This window comes from Acanthisitta chloris, unplaced genomic scaffold (assembly GCF_000695815.1).
Source record: "Acanthisitta chloris isolate BGI_N310 unplaced genomic scaffold, ASM69581v1 scaffold13407, whole genome shotgun sequence".
Classification (NCBI taxonomy): domain Eukaryota; kingdom Metazoa; phylum Chordata; class Aves; order Passeriformes; family Acanthisittidae; genus Acanthisitta; species Acanthisitta chloris.
In genome coordinates, this window is record NW_008684366.1 from 1,448 (window position 1) to 16,152 (window position 14,705).

General features: G+C 46.7%; 1 protein-coding gene across 1 annotated transcript; it reads left to right on the forward strand.

The window, feature by feature from the left end:
• The first annotated feature begins 1,385 nt into the window (after nucleotides 1-1,385).
• Nucleotides 1,386-11,568, forward strand: IVD (isovaleryl-CoA dehydrogenase). The gene is made up of 11 exons (XM_009079310.1): nucleotides 1,386-1,473; nucleotides 2,415-2,466; nucleotides 5,020-5,189; nucleotides 6,477-6,570; nucleotides 7,464-7,600; nucleotides 8,134-8,230; nucleotides 8,928-9,021; nucleotides 9,828-9,909; nucleotides 10,367-10,471; nucleotides 11,112-11,184; nucleotides 11,294-11,568. The coding sequence occupies exons 1-11, from the start codon at nucleotides 1,396-1,398 to the stop codon at nucleotides 11,425-11,427; spliced, it is 1,116 nt and encodes a 371-aa protein (XP_009077558.1). The 5' UTR covers nucleotides 1,386-1,395; the 3' UTR covers nucleotides 11,428-11,568.
• The last annotated feature ends 3,137 nt before the right edge of the window (nucleotides 11,569-14,705 follow it).

The following is a 14,705-nucleotide window of genomic DNA, read 5'->3' on the forward strand; positions in this document are numbered from 1 at the left end:
CTCTCAGGCACAGGGTGGGATTGTTGGGGTGTCCTGTGCAGGGCCAAGAGTTGAAGTTTGATGATCCTTGTGGGTCTCTTCCAACTCAGGATATTCTGTAATTCAATTATTCTTAGCTTTGCTGTTTTCCTGTGTGCAGCAGCAGCCCAGTGCTGGCCATTCCAGAGTGTAATCCCTGCTGTCCCGGGGCATGGAGTGAAAGGCAGTGTCTTCCCAGGGCTGCTGCACACAGGCTCCTGCCAACAAAACACTTTTCCTTGGTGCTTCTTAGGTCTGGATCTACAGCCTCACTTTCCAGATAATTCTGTCAGTGCAAGCAAGAGAATGTACAAAATAAACTTACTTGTTCTGGCTTCTTTCTAGCTACAAATTTTTTCCTTTCCAGGTTTCTGCTCATGGTTTAACAGCCTTAACAGCTTGAACTGATGTTTCTTTGTGCTTCTGCATTCAGAAGATGTAAAATATTCCTGTTCTTTATATCTGCCTGGTGGAAAAGCTAAATAAAATCAGAAATAGTCTTCAGTGATATTAGTAAAGCTTGAATTAATATTGTTAATGTAATATTAACTATAACTTATAAAATGGCTCAGAGTATTAGGGTTGCCTTTCTGAGTCCATCCTCAGCTCTAATTGATTAAGGTTTCTTTTATAATCGTTTTAAGATTTTTCAATTCATTTTAAGCTCTTTGCACAAGTTTGCTGCTGACAGCTTTGTCACAAACTAATATATTTTGGGGGTTCTTTTAAGTTTTTGAATCATCATATTAAAAACACATAAGGTATTGTGTATTTTTTTAGTACGTGTATAGACTTCTGCAGAATACATGTATGTAAGTGTTTAGCATTTAAAATTTTGATGAATATTGTGAGTTTTTAAACACTTGGATCAATGAGAATTTTTCCATGTAGAAAATAGGAGCATAGACAATGCACTTCCAGTTTGATACACTGACACATTTTCATTAGCATCCCTGCCTATTACAGGCACCTACAGATAATTAAACAAAACTGTAAGCAGCTACTGGATGGGGTTAACACCTTAAAAGCTCAGTTCATCTAAGTTCCACACCCAAAGACATCCCTGAAACCCCAGTGCAGGCAGTTCAGGAACATTCTCTCCCATTGGGGTAGGATTGTTAAGGCTAAATGCTAAGGAGAACTTAAGTACATCAGTTTCTTCTCTTTAAAAGACTAAAAAATTTTGACCCTTTCATATGGTATTCCAGACAGTAACCTGAAATTTGGATTTCCTCATGGTCTTGTGCTTCTGTCTTTGGGATGCTGGAGTCACCTGGCAGGGGAATGCTACCAGGTCCAGGGGAAGGACATAACAATATATGGGTGCGATGTAATGCATGTGTTTTTCCTCACCTCTTTTCCCAGCTTAGACAGACCATGACGAAGTTCTGTCAAGAGCATTTGGCTCCAAAGGCCCAAGAGATTGACCAGGAGAACGAATTCAAAGGCATGAGGGCAAGTATTGTGTGTGTGTGTGTGTGTTTGGAAAAGCCTCTCTGTGCTTTAGTCTGTGCATTAGTCCTGACAAGGAACTAATATGAACATATGAATTAGTCTTTCAAACTTCAAAGCCACAGAGAAAACGACTTTTTGATTTCCTGTTTTATCTTTTGTTACCAACTTTGAGCCACCTGGGGCAGAACCCAGTGAGGAAAAATAAGGGTAAAGATTGATAATGGTCTTGCTTGGATCCTTGTCATGGGATTTCTGTTTGGCTCTGTTCAGGCTCCTTCCTTAACATGTGCTTTGTGTTCTCCTGGCTCAGTCCCTTTCTTGGACATGAGTTTTCTCTCAGATTTGTGGTGAAAATATTATGTGCAAATGCTGAAATGTGGAGTTTGACTGTCAAGCTGAAACTTGCCTTCCTAATAAACCCAACAAATGCTGTGCCACAGGATGCTTTGATTGGGGAAAATGAAGGATCTGACTATAGTCTTTTATAAGCTCCACAATACTTAAAAAGCTCCAAACATCTGCCAGGATTTCCCAGGGCTCTGATGTTGACATTTCCAGGGATATATGTGTGGCTTTGAAGTGAAGTGTGTAAGTTCAGCCTGGTGCACCAGATGTCAGCCAGAGCTATTGAATGATACTTTTAGGAGTCCCTGGAGACTATTCATTCATAATTATCTTAGTACTGGACACCAAGGCCATGTGAGGAGTGCTTAGCTGTGTGTCCATCCTGTAGCAGAGGAGAGGCTGCAAGAAAGGAGCAGCCTGGCTTCTTAGTCCCAAGGATGTAGCTGCACTGCAGGAGCAATAGGTATTGATGAGTTTATCCCTGAGATATCCCAAGAATGAGGTCAACTCACATGTCCGGTGAGCTACCTGGGAAAACTTGTTATGCTGATGCCCTGACTGTGAGTCTGGGCTGACTGCTTGTTCTGTGTTCATAGGACTTTTGGAAGAAACTTGGAGAACTGGGAGTTCTGGGGATCACAGCTCCTGGTAAGTGTGTTTCCACCTTTTACCTTCTGCTGGGTGATTCCTCAGACAAAAGAGAGACCACTTAAACTCTCACTGTCCTGTTCACAGCAGCCTTGTCTGTAATGTGGCATCAGTTTTATCCTGTCTTTGTGTTTTAAAAGAAACTCTTTGCAAGCTCTTATTATTCTTCTGTGACTTGAAATCCTTGTTGGACTTCTGAATGGTTCCAAAATGCCTTTCAGAGTCTAAAAGCTATGCTCAGAAATGGTTTCTCCAGGTGTAACATAGGCAACTCAGACATGTTTGTACATCTCTAGCATGAAGGGTTTGCTGCAAGTTTTGAAGGAGAGCTAGAGAGAAAAGTATCCCAGAGCAAACATCCATGTCTAATGGGATAAGTACAAGGGTCTAAAACATGACTGATAACTAATGCAGAGCTGACCACAGCCAGCCAGTCAGAACAAAATCAGGGTGAATCTTATTGAGCCTTGTCCAGGTGGTGAGAAGTGTTTTGATAGTTGTTCTAGAGGAGTGTGGTGGTGCTGAATGCACTAAGGGAGGGTAATGAGAAGCTCTCAGTGGAGAAAAGCAGCCAATGGGGCCTTTCTTTCCCCATCCTAAAGTCTGTGTTTGTAGGTGTGCCTGTGCAAAGGGCTCTGCAGCAGCCAGCTGAATAGCAATGCATCAGAATAATGTCTCTGCCTCTCTTTCAGTGCCTCAGAGACTCTGCACTTCTGCTTGCTTTCTCCTTCTTCCCCATTTACTGCTGCTCCTGGTTTTTTCACTCTTACCTTCTTTCTTTTTTGATGTTGTGCCTGAGGCTTACAGTAGTTTTCCACACTAGAAATAATCCCCTCATGAGTCCTGTCCTTCTTGATTTCCTCAAAGATTTCTCACTCAAGCCCTCCTACACCCAGGATTTTTCACCTTGTTTTGGGTTGTGGAGTTGTGTGGTTCTTTATTGAGGTTGGTTTTGTTGGAGGAGGTGGAGGAGGTGGATTTAGGATAATGTGGATAGATAATGTGGAATCTCAGGCTCAATTAAATGGCATGTTTGGGCACTGGTGAATCAAGTCTATTAAGGGAGCAGTGTGAATAACAGTGTTGTTTGTTTTCTTCTTGAAACCAAGAAATCTGTGTTGTTTGTAATTTTCTATTAATTTTATCAAGTGCTAAGTGAAGAAATGCAAATATGGAATGATAACACAGGCAGGACATACGTAACCATGAAAGGACAGCACTGATCCAAATCATACCATGGTCTGTGTTAGGTGAGGAGGTGTCTGGCAGGGTCATTTTCCTGTGCCTCTTGCAGTGCAAAGCAGCCCTGGATCAGTTCTGCTCACAGTTACCTTTCTGGAGGCAATAGCACCAAATGCAGCCATTCTATAGGAATTCATACAAAACTCTCTTGTTCTGGCATGTGTAAGAAATTATTAAACTCATCTTTTAGGATATTGGTAGCAAATCCCTAAACTCTGGTTTGTGGTAGACAGAGGTGGTTTCAGAGGATAAAAGGCCCTGCAGATAAAGACAGGGGTCAGGAGTGAGGTGGGAGAAAAGGCAGCATGAGGTGCCAGTGCCTGTTGTGCTAATTTTGATGAGCTGAGGACAGCAGGTCACTCTGAGCATATTTGCTCTTACCTTTGTTGCTCTTGCTTGCAGCCTTCACACTGACAATGAGTAAGTTCTCCTGGGTTACCTCCCTGACTGCTTCACAGTGGTTATGTCCTGTCGTAGGTCTTCTCTTAGCAGCACCACCACTTGCTTCCTACCTGTAGAAAAAGGCTTTTAGGTTGGGAAATGACTGTATTAGTGTGTATGTCAATGTGTGTAGGTGTATATTTGTGTGGGCTGGCAGCTGCTTGAGGCATTTCTCAGCCTTCTCTCTGCCTGTCTTCTCTCTCTCTGTTCTACTGTGTGGCTTCAGTTGTTACCTCTAGTGTTAGGCTCAGCTCAGTGTGCCCAGATAGATTCCCAGTTATGACAACTATGCTGCTCTGTCTCACTTCATCCTCTCTGGAAATCCAGATTTATGGATCATTCTCCTTCTGAATCAACCACTCATCAAAATTCTGGTGTCCTGCACGTTTGTGAGATTAGAAAAAAAGGCCTTATTGCCCCATTTTCTGAGCAGTTTGAGGATTCCTCCCTTGTTTAGGGGCAAACACATGTGGACTTTACAGCCCTTGCCTGTGTTCCTTTGTGCTCCCAGCTAATACAGGTTGCCACTGGGTGATTTAATCTTTGTGGTAATATTCAGGTTGCACCTAAGGATGGTTGGCAAGAAGGACTCACTATTGTGCAATGTCAGTAGCATGTTGGAGATGTTTCCCTGTGCATGTTCTACACATAAACTATGCTGTACGGGTGAATTACTGATTATGCTGAAGAAATAATACCCTGTGCCTTTAAGATAAGAAAACTGCAGTTCAGAGAGGATGAGGAAAGCCAGAAGTGCTCAAGTCAGGGACAGTCAAGCCCAGAAGCATTCTAAGTGTCTTGGATCTCACTGGAGACTGAGCCCAGCCCTGGGACCTTGTGGGTGATGTGAGGCTTTTCCTCTCTTTCCAGTGGAATATGGTGGATCTGCCTTGGGATATCTGGACCATGTGCTGGTGATGGAGGAGATCTCTCGTGCCTCAGCAGCCGTGGGGCTCAGTTACGGTGCCCACTCAAACCTGTGCATCAACCAGCTCGTGCGCAACGGCAACAAGGCCCAGAAGGAGAAGTACTTGCCCAAGGTACTTGCCAAACTTGCTCTTCCCTAGCTCAATATTTGTCCTGTTAATCCATATTGACCTCATCCCAAGCCAAGGTCCATGTCTGCAGGCAGCACAGCTCAGCTCTCAGGAGCTATGTTAATAAAGGAGGCCTTGAGGTGATGATGTTCCCAAATTCCCAAATCATTTTGAGATCTCTGAATGAAAGTCACTGCTTTCCTGTTTTACATTCTCAATTTCTCACTACCCAAACACTTAGTTTGACTGTTAATTAACTACATGTGAAACTTCATCATCACTTGAGGCATCACTTCTGAGTTTGTGACTCAGAAGTGTGTTAAGTAGATTTCAGCTTTCAAATGCATGGCAAAGCAATGAGCACATTGAATCCTAACTACTGAGATTATCAGTGAAATTATCAGTGCAAGGACCTTGATGAAAATCACCTGCAAGGTGCAGTGTCACTCTCTCAAAGCACTGTGCAACCTGCAAATAAATTGTCCTCATTGCTCAGGTGTATTTTCATGCCTCATTCTCTGGCTTTCAATGAGCTGTGCATCACTTCAGCTCTCCCTTGTCTTGGTTCCTGACAGAGCACTTAAAGGTACTTAACTAGATTTGAGCAGGTCACAAAGACTTCTGTATAAATGCAGTGAGGGATTGAATTGGTTGAACATATCTTGAGGACTGAGTCTGGTTTTTAAAGAAATAAGAGATCAAAAGGAGAAGAAAGTGGATAAAAGTACACAGGGAGGGGGGAAAAGGCATGGAGAAAAGGGTAGGATGAAGTAACAGTGACAAGGAAGCAACAGCTATGCCAGAGCCTGGTGTGAACAGGCACAGGAGGAGGGTGTCCATCTGCTATTGCAGGGTGAGTGTGAGGGGACTGGGCTGTGAGAACACTGAGGAGAACTTTTCCATCCCTTCTTTGCCCCCTTGTTGGCCTTTTGTGTTCAACAGCTCCTGTTTGTGTACAAGAGCAGCATAAAGCCCAGAACAGGAGCTGGGACAGGCATATGGTTGCCTGCATGGCTCTTTGGCACCTCTCTGGAGACGTGTTTAGCAAGCAGGACTGTGCTAGTCTAGCTCAGAGCTGAGTCATCCTTCTCATCCCACTGGGGCTGGTTCTGTTCCCTCAGCACAGCACGTGGGAGCTCCCTGCTAGGGCTCTGCTGGAACAGCAGCTCTGCTTTGAGTTCTTGCAGTGACTGTGGAGGTTCAGTGCAGGAGAGCAGGCAGAGAGGCTAAAGAGGGAGCACAAACAATGCTGCTGGTCTTCCTCTTGCTTATATTTGTCTTTTCTTCCAGCTAATCAGTGGAGAGCACATTGGAGCCTTAGCCATGAGTGAGCCCAATGCTGGCTCTGATGTTGTGTCCATGAAGCTGAAAGCAGACAAGAAAGGTAAAGTCTGTCCTGTGCTGCCTGAGTAGAGAGCAGGAGTAAATGATGTCTCCTTGTAAATTCAGAGTACCCTTGCCAACACCACTGAGATCCAGTGCTTAGTCTTGGGTAATCCAAGCCATGTTTGCAGGCTCGTGCTGCCTCCCAGGAGATTCAGGTAGTGAAGGCACCAGATGGATGGTTGGAGGTCTGAAAGTGAAGTTCTGACTGGTGCTGGAGGGTGGTGGTGGGATGGAGCCAGTGGTGGGTACCTGAGTTTGTCAGGCATTTGTTAAACTGTCTTTGGACTCCAGAAATTAAGGAAATTAGTTTTCTTGAACTTGGGGAGGATTTGTGCATGCTGTTCATGTGGGACTTAGAGCATCCCTGGAAGCATCCTTAGGGCAACAGAGCTGGGGAGGGGTCTGGAGAGTCAGTCCTGGGAGGAGCAGCTGAGAGAGCTGGGGGGGCTCAGCCTGGAGAAAAGGAGGCTCAGGAGGACCTTCTTGCTCTCTACAGCTCCCTGACAGGAGGTACAGTCAAGTGAGGTCAGGCTCTGCTGCCAGGGAACAATTGACAGGAGGAGAAGGAATGACCTCAAGCTGTGCCAGGGGAGGTTCAGGTTGGACATAAGGAGGAATTTCTTCATGGGAAGGGCTGTCAGGAAATGGAAAGGGCTGTCCAGGGAGGTGGTGGAGTCACCATCCCTGGAGGTGTTCAAGAAGTGACTGGACATGGCACTTCATGCCATGGTTTAGTTGACAAGGTGGTGATGGGTCACAGGTTGGACGCGATGATCTTGGTCTTTTCCAACCTAAACAGTCCTGGGATTCTGTGCAGCCTGTTTGGGAATAAATGATGATATCAGTGTTGCTCTGTTGTGAGCTAACAGATTTCACCTCTTTTGCTTCCAGGAGACTACTTTGTTTTGAATGGGAACAAGTTCTGGATCACCAATGGGCCAGATGCAGATGTTCTCATTGTTTATGCTAAAACTGACATCAATGCAGTCCCAGCCTCACGAGGTATAACTGCATTCATTGTGGAGAAGGTAGGTTCAACCATTCTCACGGGTTTTAAAAGCCAACTCCTTCACCCCAACTGCCTCATTTAGAAGCCACATAGTTTTCCTTCCATAACTATAGCCCCTTGCTCAAAGGCAAACAACTTTCTGCCTGAAAGGTGGAAAAGGAATCTGTAATAAAATAAATGGTACCAGAAATAAAAAATCCCAGAGATCAGTAAACCTCCTGATGGATTTAACTTAGTGATTAGAATAGTTCAGTTACTGACAAAGCTTCCAGGCCTTACTCTAGGAGAGTCTGCATTGGCAGCTGTCCAGATGTATTTACTTGATGGTTATATGCATTAAAAATGGGTGCACTGGGTTAGTATGTGTGTGTTTCTCTGTTCATTTGTTTCCTTTGCATTTGCACTTAGACCTGGTGTTGTTCCCAGTTCACTTTACTCCCTCCTGGCACCCTGCACATACTCCTGTGGTCAGAGGATTTTCCCAGATCTCTCATGACTTTATTTAGTCTGTCAGAATTGAGATGTGAAATGTATTCTTACTTGGGTTTGCAGGGAATGCCAGGTTTCAGGACAGCCCAGAAGTTGGATAAGCTGGGAATGAGAGGGTCTAACACCTGTGAATTGATCTTTGAAGACTGCAAGATCCCTGGTGAGTTGGGTTGAAATGGTGGTGGTTTCCTGTCTTCTTGATCAGATAAATTGGATCACTAATTACACACATGCTCAGGCTGTGACCCAGAGGGCTCTGCAGATGCTTATCTGCTCTCTGGCAGCCTCCAAGGGAGCTGGTGGAACTGGAAAAGTGCAATCTGCTGGATTGCAGGGAGGGAGCACATCCCTGTTTCATCCTCACAGACTTAACTCTTAACCACTGCTTCTCCAAAGCCTCACTGAGGCTTCCCAAGAAACTTGCTTCCATCAGAGCTCCCACCTTGTGTGTAGTGAGCTTATTTGCCTTGCAGTTTTTTTCACTGGAGACTCTCCAATAGGCTTTTGGGTTGCCTGTGACATTTCTTTTGGGGTCATGGCCTGAAAACAGACAGCCTAACACCACTAGTTAGTACAGCAGGGCCCAATATAATAGACATTTTGTTATTCTAGTGGCTATTTTTGTTGGTAGAGAAATTCTAGCACTGCAATGCCAGCCATTTCCAAACCCATGGTTTCCTTGGCAGCTGTGCCCCACTGAATGGCTGAGGGGGTTTCAGCCTTGAATGTCTCAAGCCAGAAAGAAAAGTGAATGGGCTTGGAAGTTGGAATCCTCTCCCCAGAGAACACAGACCCTCAGACTACGGCTTGTCTTACTTTTGCTCAGGAATAAATCACTTTTCCTTTGCCTTTTGCAGCTGCAAATGTCTTGGGGACACTGAGCAAAGGAGTCTATGTGCTGATGAGTGGGTTGGACCTGGAGAGACTCGTGCTGTCTGGTGGGCCCCTGGGGTAAGGCTTTGGCATCTTTTGTAGGGTTATAAGGCCAGAAGGGTCCTTGGTGACCACTGAGCCTGGTGGGGCTGCAGTGGGGGCTGCACTTCCTGAAACGATGTGTCTTGGATGGAGAACTGGGATACTGGGGCAGCAGGAGAGGAGAGGAGATGCTGGAGGAGGTGGCTGGGGCAGACCCAATCTGCCTTGGTCACTGATTGCTGGTGTGTATATCCCTGCAGTGTGGATTACTCTGGGAATAACCAGCCCATTTACATTACTGACTCCTTAAAATCTAAAACACTGCTGAGACAGTCACACACTGGTTTGTTCTTCATTTACTCAGTCCTTGAGCCACCAGTAATTATTTGTACCCCACAGTCCTTTTGTCCTCCCAAGTGCTCTCTCTGCACTAATCCCCATGTGGCCAAAGCAACTTCCACAAAGCAGGAGGAGGATGTTTTTCCCTCTCCTTGTTCTTGCCTGGGCTTTCTAATGGTATTGGCTGGTATTCCTTGAGTTGGGGGCTCTGGAGATGTGAGGCAGCACACACTGTCCTGCCTCTGCTTCTGAGACAGCTCCTCAGGTCTCAGTCCCTGAATTAGAAGGTCAGACATTATCTCAGGATGTCCCAAATGAGTACAGGGGAGAAAAATAGCACCTTTGGATTTTATTCTTAGCCTTGTTTGAGTGGAGTTGTAGGAAGACAGCAGAATGTCACTTTAGCGACGAGTCCCTTTTTGTCTTAAATTGCACTTCCAAGGTTAAATTATTATTAATAGTTCTGCTGTTTCCCTTTTCCTGCATATTTGTGCTTTTCTTAGGCTCATGCAAGCTGTTCTTGACCATGCAATTCCATACCTGCATGTCAGAGAAGCATTTGGGCAGAAAATTGGCCACTTCCAGGTGAGGCAGAAAGAGAATTAGGAATTTTTGTCCTCTTACTTTTCTCTTTAAAGCTGAGAAGACCAAGAGCTCTGTTGTGAGGTGGCTGAAGGAAGGCTGAGAAGGTTGCCTGGAGTTTGTGCTGGGGCTGCATTCTGAGCAACCTGGGCTAGTAGATATCCTTGCCCATGGCAGGGGTTGGAACTGGACGGGCTTTAAGGTCCCTTCCAGCCCAAAACATTCTGGGATTCTGTGTGCGGTGAGAAGGGAGAAAGATCTGAGCCTGTTCCACTCAGGCTGTTGGTGGTGGGTGAGGAGCTGTGACTGATACCTGTGAGTCTGTGAAGTGACAGAGCGTCCAGCTCCCTCACGTCTGCTGAATCTGTGTCTTCTCCTGTGTCTAGTTCCTCTGAGGTAGTTTGGGGCGTGGGTGATCCCCCTCAGTCCTGTTCACTCATGCCCCTCGTGCTCTGTGCAGCTCATGCAGGGGAAGATGGCAGACATGTACACGCGGCTGATGGCGTGTCGGCAGTACGTCTACAACGTGGCCAAGGCCTGTGACCAGGGCCACTTCAACGCCAAGGTGAGCTTCCTTCCCCCAGGGCTGAGGGAATTCCTCTGGTCCCAGAGCCTGAGCAGAGTGGAGGTTCTGTACAATGAGCCTAAACTGCTTTTTTCCACACCCAAAGTGCCTTTTTTCACAACTGAAGTGTCCCTTTTTCACTCCCAATGAAAAAGAAAGCCTCATTTTACAAGGCAGCAGATTTAGCAGCATCACTAGGTGTTTATTGGAAGCCCAAACATGATCTCCTGGTTGATGTAAGGGCTGTAGTTGTCACCTCCACACTGTCACCACTCCTCTGTCAAAGGAGGGGACTGAGTGTTGAGCAGTGGGAGCACAGAGCTCTGCATCTCAAATCAAACCACATTGCTCTCCTGTGGCTATGATGGGCATTTGTGAGAGACCAGCTCCCCTGGTGCACTCTTCTTGTTTTTTCTTCTGTCTTTATGTGGCCTTTGCAGACCTGCCACAAATGATCTGTAGTGACAGTGACTCTGCTGCAGCTCCCTGAGCACTGGGGAATGGATCATCTGCTTTGTGATCAAGTAGTTCAGGCTCCTTAGGGGGTGTCTGTGGAGTGATGGCAAGATCAGGGCAACAGAGAGACTGGAGATGGGCAGGTGACACTTTTCCTGACTGTCTCATTGTGACTGTCCCTTAGGACTGTGCTGGAGTGATCCTGTACTCAGCAGAGTGCGCCACGCAGGTGGCTCTGGATGGGATCCAGTGCCTGGGTGAGTCCCTGACTGCTCGAGAGAGCTAAGAGCAGTTCTCTCCCTTATTCCACCCTCAGCCCCTGAAACTGGGGAGCAGAAATGACTTTGGCCTTGTTTTGGGTTGCAGGTGGGAACGGTTACATTAATGACTACCCCATGGGGCGTTTCCTGCGCGACGCCAAGCTCTACGAGATCGGGGCAGGCACCAGCGAGGTGCGCAGGCTCATCATTGGCAGGGCCTTCAATGCCACCTTCAAGTAACACCCACCAGTGGGGAGGCAGCACCCTGACCACCACGAGGCCTTTGACCACGAGGCTGGAGCGCACAACTCTGCTTCTCCCTGCTTGCCATTCTGGCACGATCACTTGTGGACTCCCTTCTGCCTGCTCTGTGAACAGATGCTGCTGGATCAGGCTTGGACAAAAGGAATCGGAGAGTGGCATGGAAGGAAAAGTTGTTTTTTCTCTTCTCATGATCATCCTGGTTCATGCTGTTGATAAGCTGTTGATTCTCAGTGTCACAGGGCTCATCCCACGATCGAGGCAGGCTGGTGAGCAGGGTGCAGCCATTGCTGAGCCCAACAAGCCAAAAAGGACAATGAGGGAACAACTTTGTTCTGTTCAAAAAGCCCTGACTGCCATTAACCAGTTAGCATTTAGCACATTGCCCCTGGAAGGTGAAACTTCCCCCTGTGACCTTCAGATGGGATTAAGAACTGCCATTTGGGGAACTCAGTGCCAACCACGTTGTGAGTTGGCTGGTGAACACTCAACGCATCCATGCACAGGCAGTGTTCTAGGTGCTGATTCCTAAAACCTCCTTAGACCCCACATCTATTTCTTTGCAGAACTCCTTTCCTGTTTGCAGAATTTCTTTCCTATTCCAGCTGCTTCTGGAGGCACTTTGGTGCAGCCCCTAGTCCTTGCTGCGCTGACTGACTGCCTCCCGCCGGTGTATTCACTCAGAGGTGTCACCATCCATCACTCTGGGGACACTTAGCACGTCAGACCTGTATTGTGACATCCGTGAATGAAGCAGGCAGGAGGAGGTTGACTTTTGGGGGTTATTTGTTTTCCTCTGAAGATTGTTTTGGCAAAGCCTGTCCTCACACTCCACCCCCGGCTGGCTGGAGCGGCCGGAGCGAGCACAGCTCTGGTTGTGGGTGATTTCAGTGCAGATTGTATACAGTAAATGGAAGTTTTTATCTAGCTTTGCTCAAGGAAATTGCACAGCATCCTGCAAGCCTTAAAAGTGTGAATCACAAATCAAAATGGGATGTTGGAAATATGACAGAACAGTTAATTAAACAGTTGCCATGTAGGCAACTCCCAGCAGATTTAACAAAAATCACCTCCAAGTGTGTGTATTTTTTGTTGTAGTTGACACCTGTCTGTTCCAGGTGACAATTCTAACACAGAATTTTAAAATGCCACAGATTGAAGAAAATTCACTTTCCTGAATCACTAGGTAGGTCACCAGGAGTTCATAAAAGTCACAAAGAGGCAGAAGGAGCTTCTAAAGTCCCGATGGTAGCACCTTCTTCCTAAAATTCATATTTATTCAGCCTCAGTGGATGGCTGTCACTTGAGAATTGTCCCAGGGTTTAATTTTCAGCCTCAGTCTCTGGCTGGAGGGTGGACAGACGTGGCCTGTCAGGAGTATCTTGTTGAGCTGCACCTGGAAATGCTGTGGAAGTGAGCCTTGAGGTGCACCTCACATGGGAAACACTCAGTGCATTGCTCTGTGTTAATGCAGGGATTCAGTTATGTGACCAGACATTTATGTTTTATCATAGAATAATTCCTGAATCACTGGATTCAGGTGTGATCCTGAATTCAGATCCATCCCTGGCCAGAGTGATGACACTCCTTCTCCGAGGAGAGTCAGAGCCACATTACGGTGGTGTGAGATTCAGATTGGTAAAAATAGGCTTTCCAAGGTGGAAGGGACCTGGAGGTTTTTGAAGCTGTCCTCTAACACTGGAGAGGTCTGGTGTTTTAATACACATAATAAATAATGCCTTCAGTGTGCAGGCAGATCAGCACCTTGGAGTTGAAGGTAAAATGAATCAATGTCTAACACATCGTGGGACGGGGGAGGGAGAGATCCATAAATCCTCAGCAGGGTTGTGTTATTCAAATCTCACTCCCTTCCACAGCAGCTGCCTTGGGAAAGGGCTGGAAAGAAGGGCTGGGGAGGGCTTTTAGGGGGAAAAGGGCTTTAATCTTTATACTATGCTAATAAAATCAGCTCTTTCTGGCCTGTGCTCCTGGGGGTTCCCAGGCTCTGGTACCTGGGCTGGCAGCACCAGCGTTGCTTTGCCTTATCCCTCCCTCCTTCCCAACCACACTTTTCCCCCTAATTCTCATTTAAAAACTATACTTTTACAGTGATCCATGTGGGCCTTCTCTGGAGAGCAGCAGGGCTAAGAGGGAAGACACAGGGTGCAGGGCCTCTGGACATGATCCAACTGTGTCTGCTCTGCATTTGCGATGGAAATTGTCCTGCTCCGACAGCCTTTGGCTGGTGGCAGGGCTGGATGTGCTGCATCTTCCCTGCTTTTCAAGATCCTTGCTCTATTTGCAGCTTGCTGGCCACTGAGCAGAGAAGGCATGGAGAGCAGAGGGAATTATTCATGAAGGTAACAGTTTATTTTAGCAGTGTGGGATTTGGAATGAAGTTCAGCTAGTGACAGGAAAAGAGGACATAGCCTCAAGCTCCACCAGGGGAGGTTCAGGTTGGACATCAGGAGAAATTTCCTGATGGAAAGGGTTGTCAGGCCTTGGAACAGGCTGCCCAGGAAGGTGGTGGAGTCACCATCCCTGGAGGTGTTCAAAGAATGACTGGACGTGGCACTTAATTCTCTGGTCTAGTTGACAAGGTGGTTGGTCACAGGTTGGACTAGATCTTGGAGGTCTTTCCCAAGTTTATTGATTCTGTGATTGATAAAGAAGTGGCTCCTAGCTTATTGGGAATGCACAAATGCTGCCTGTGCTGGGAAAGGCAGGAGGGAGAACCTGCACCCAGCAGAACCCTCCAGCTTGAACAGGTTCTGGGGGTGCTTCCACTGTTGTTCCGGACGTGTGAAGCCTCTGTCCTGGAGCAGCTGAGTCAGCATTGCAGATCATCAGTTTAAGTGATTTTTTTTTTTTTTTTTTTTTGAAGCAGTGAAACCCCCCTGGTTCCCTGTGCTGCTGGCTCCTGGAGCATCCAGCTCTGGTGATTTACATCTCACTGTGTGTGATCCAAGCTGCTCCACAGCTTGTTCCCTGTGGCTGAACACCTAATAGAGGAACAGCCTGAGCATGATATCCTGAAGGTGGCAAAGCTCTGGCTCAGTTTGATCCCTTCCATGTGAATTTTTGCAGCATTCTGCTGAGAAACAGCCACCTTGGACCTGTGGATGTGCTGATCTCAGGATCTCAGTTGGTTGCAGCAGGGCAGGTGTGCAAGACCAAGGCTGCCACAACACAGAGCAGGTCCTTGACCTGGTTTGGGCACAGGAAGGGAAGGGCCATGTCCTGCCACGGGTGCTGCA